Source organism: Buceros rhinoceros, unplaced genomic scaffold (assembly GCF_000710305.1).
Source record: "Buceros rhinoceros silvestris isolate BGI_N320 unplaced genomic scaffold, ASM71030v1 scaffold39013, whole genome shotgun sequence".
Classification (NCBI taxonomy): Eukaryota; Metazoa; Chordata; class Aves; order Bucerotiformes; family Bucerotidae; genus Buceros; species Buceros rhinoceros.
In genome coordinates this window covers 10,581-12,717 of record NW_010403813.1, presented here as the reverse complement: position 1 = coordinate 12,717, position 2,137 = coordinate 10,581, and the positions used below count along the sequence as shown (strand labels likewise).

Genomic DNA, 2,137 nt, shown 5'->3' with positions numbered 1-2,137 from the left:
CTGCTGGTTTGCCCCCCCCCCCCGCCCCCCGTAGATAAATGCCTAACAATGGAGGTTAATTAACTTAAGCTCTTCCTACTTCTAGGAAAGTACTAATTATTCCAAAGTAGCAATTACCTCTGCAGTTAACGCCCATTAACCTTCATGAAAACAATGTTTCTGTTTCAAACCCCAGTTTTTAATAGTCGTTTTGCCTTATGGGATGGGAGAAAGTACTGAAACAAGACAGGAGTGGGTGTTAGTTTAAAGCGCTCCTTAGGGCTTCTCTTCTCCAGAGCAGCGCCCTGTGAGACGATCCGCTTTCACGTAATTTACCCTTGGAACAAGAACGAGTAGCGAGGAGAACAGGGATGGTGCTTTAGCTGCCAGACAGTAACGCTCAGCTTGTGATGAGTTGACTGTAGATTGAGCCTTGGGCTCAGCACATAGAGACTTAAGGAAGAAATCATTTCTTCAATTTTTCCTCTGCAGTGGTGGTGACCGTGGTGGCTTCAAAAATTACGGTGGTAAGTGCCGAGTATCCAAAAATGTTTCAGTGGAAATACTTTATAAATCTAAAAGCCACCAATATCTTGTTACTAGTAGAAGCATTATAGTGTTTTGGTGAGGCTGGTGTGTTCATGAGTGTTAATAGCCAAACGTAGCGATAAACTGGATCTCTACTTGTCCAATTGCATGAAAGAATTTGTGGAGACAGTGACGTTCACCGGATTTCTTTTTTTTTTTCTTCTTTTTATTTTTTTGTTACAAATGCTTCTTAGAAAGGTACTAGAGGTAAAAAAAAAAGAACAACCCCAAAAGAAAAAAAGTGGGAAACTGCTTGGTGATCTGACAACCAGCATTGGCAAGATAACACCAGCACAGCATCAGTGTGGCAACTGCCCCACGCTGCAAGTTAAAGAGCACGTTAACGTCCTACAGACACCTTCTGTTGAACGTTTTAATCTAAATATTCTCTAAGTCTCTGGTTAATGTCTTAGATCTTAGATACATTACATACATGCTTTGAATATTTTCTTGTCTAAAAAAAATCACTTGAAACTGTTTTGCTAAAAATAGTCTTTGTCTTTTTTTTTTTTTTAACCCGTTTCGTAGGTCAGAGGGATTATGGACCAAGATCAGATGCTGGTAAGAAAACAAGCAGTGGGTGGGAGTGGATTGTAGCTCTTAGGTCATTGCTTTTAAAATGTATGTCCAGAAAGAGGGATGTGGCTGCAGCTCCCATGGCTCCACAGAAATTTAGCTAAAGCTTGTCTTCCGCGAAAGACATTTTATTCAAGTCATGTGAATTTTTGGATGTTTTTTCAAGCAGCAAGTAAGAATTTGCTGTTGAACATTGACTCTGCTTAAGCCAAGCAGCTGCTCTCACTGCCACAACACTTCTGCTAGACTTGTGTTGTTCCAACCATGCACCACCTTGATGGATTTGGGTGGCCTGGCTGCACGGTTGGGTCGAGCTGGTGACACCTGTTGGGTCTCTGATGTCCTGCACCATCTCAAGTTGATGGTGTTGACTTCAAAATCATGTTTTCTGCTCATCTTTCATTTCACGCAAGATGTCTCTGGGATTTAAGGGTTGCTGCCGAGCAGCATCGACTTGAGCGTAAAGGGTGGCCTCTGTTGCTACCACACAAACGGGTGGTCACTGTGCCTTGTGTTCCCACAGATTCAGAGTCTGACAACTCTGATAACAACACCATCTTCGTGCAAGGACTGGGAGAGGATGTTTCAACAGATCAAGTGGCAGACTATTTCAAACAAATCGGTATTATAAAGGTACGTGAAATGAGAAATCGTTGGTAAGGAGAACGTGTGGAGCTGCTGTGTCAGGAATGCGCTGGTATCATTCAAGGCAGGTGCTGGCTCTGGCTTCCCAGCAGCTGTAGATAACATCGTTATCTGGGCTCCCAGCTGACAGCTCATTTTTCCAGTGACATTTAGCTCCCTTTGTATCTCTCCTTTAGTGTGTATAACCCCGAACGCTGATATGCTGCCTGTTGTACCACCCTCACTTCCGCATATCCGCCTCTGCATTCTGGGGCTGTTTCTTCTGTTTCTGCAATTCTGCATCAGGGCTTCCTGCACTTGATCTCTTTTTTTTTTTTTTTTTTTTCAAAACTGGGCCCCACATTTCTTC

General features: G+C 43.1%; 1 protein-coding gene across 1 annotated transcript in view; it reads left to right on the top strand.

Annotated features, from left to right (window-relative positions):
* Positions 1 to 2,137, top strand: part of TAF15 (TAF15 RNA polymerase II, TATA box binding protein (TBP)-associated factor, 68kDa) — a 21,289-nt gene that overhangs the window by 14,918 nt on the left and 4,234 nt on the right. The window contains exons 8-10 of the mRNA XM_010133140.1: positions 472 to 506; positions 1,096 to 1,128; positions 1,667 to 1,776. Of these exons, the coding sequence (XP_010131442.1) occupies positions 472 to 506; positions 1,096 to 1,128; positions 1,667 to 1,776 (178 nt within the window). The remainder of the gene's footprint in view (positions 1 to 471; positions 507 to 1,095; positions 1,129 to 1,666; positions 1,777 to 2,137) is intronic.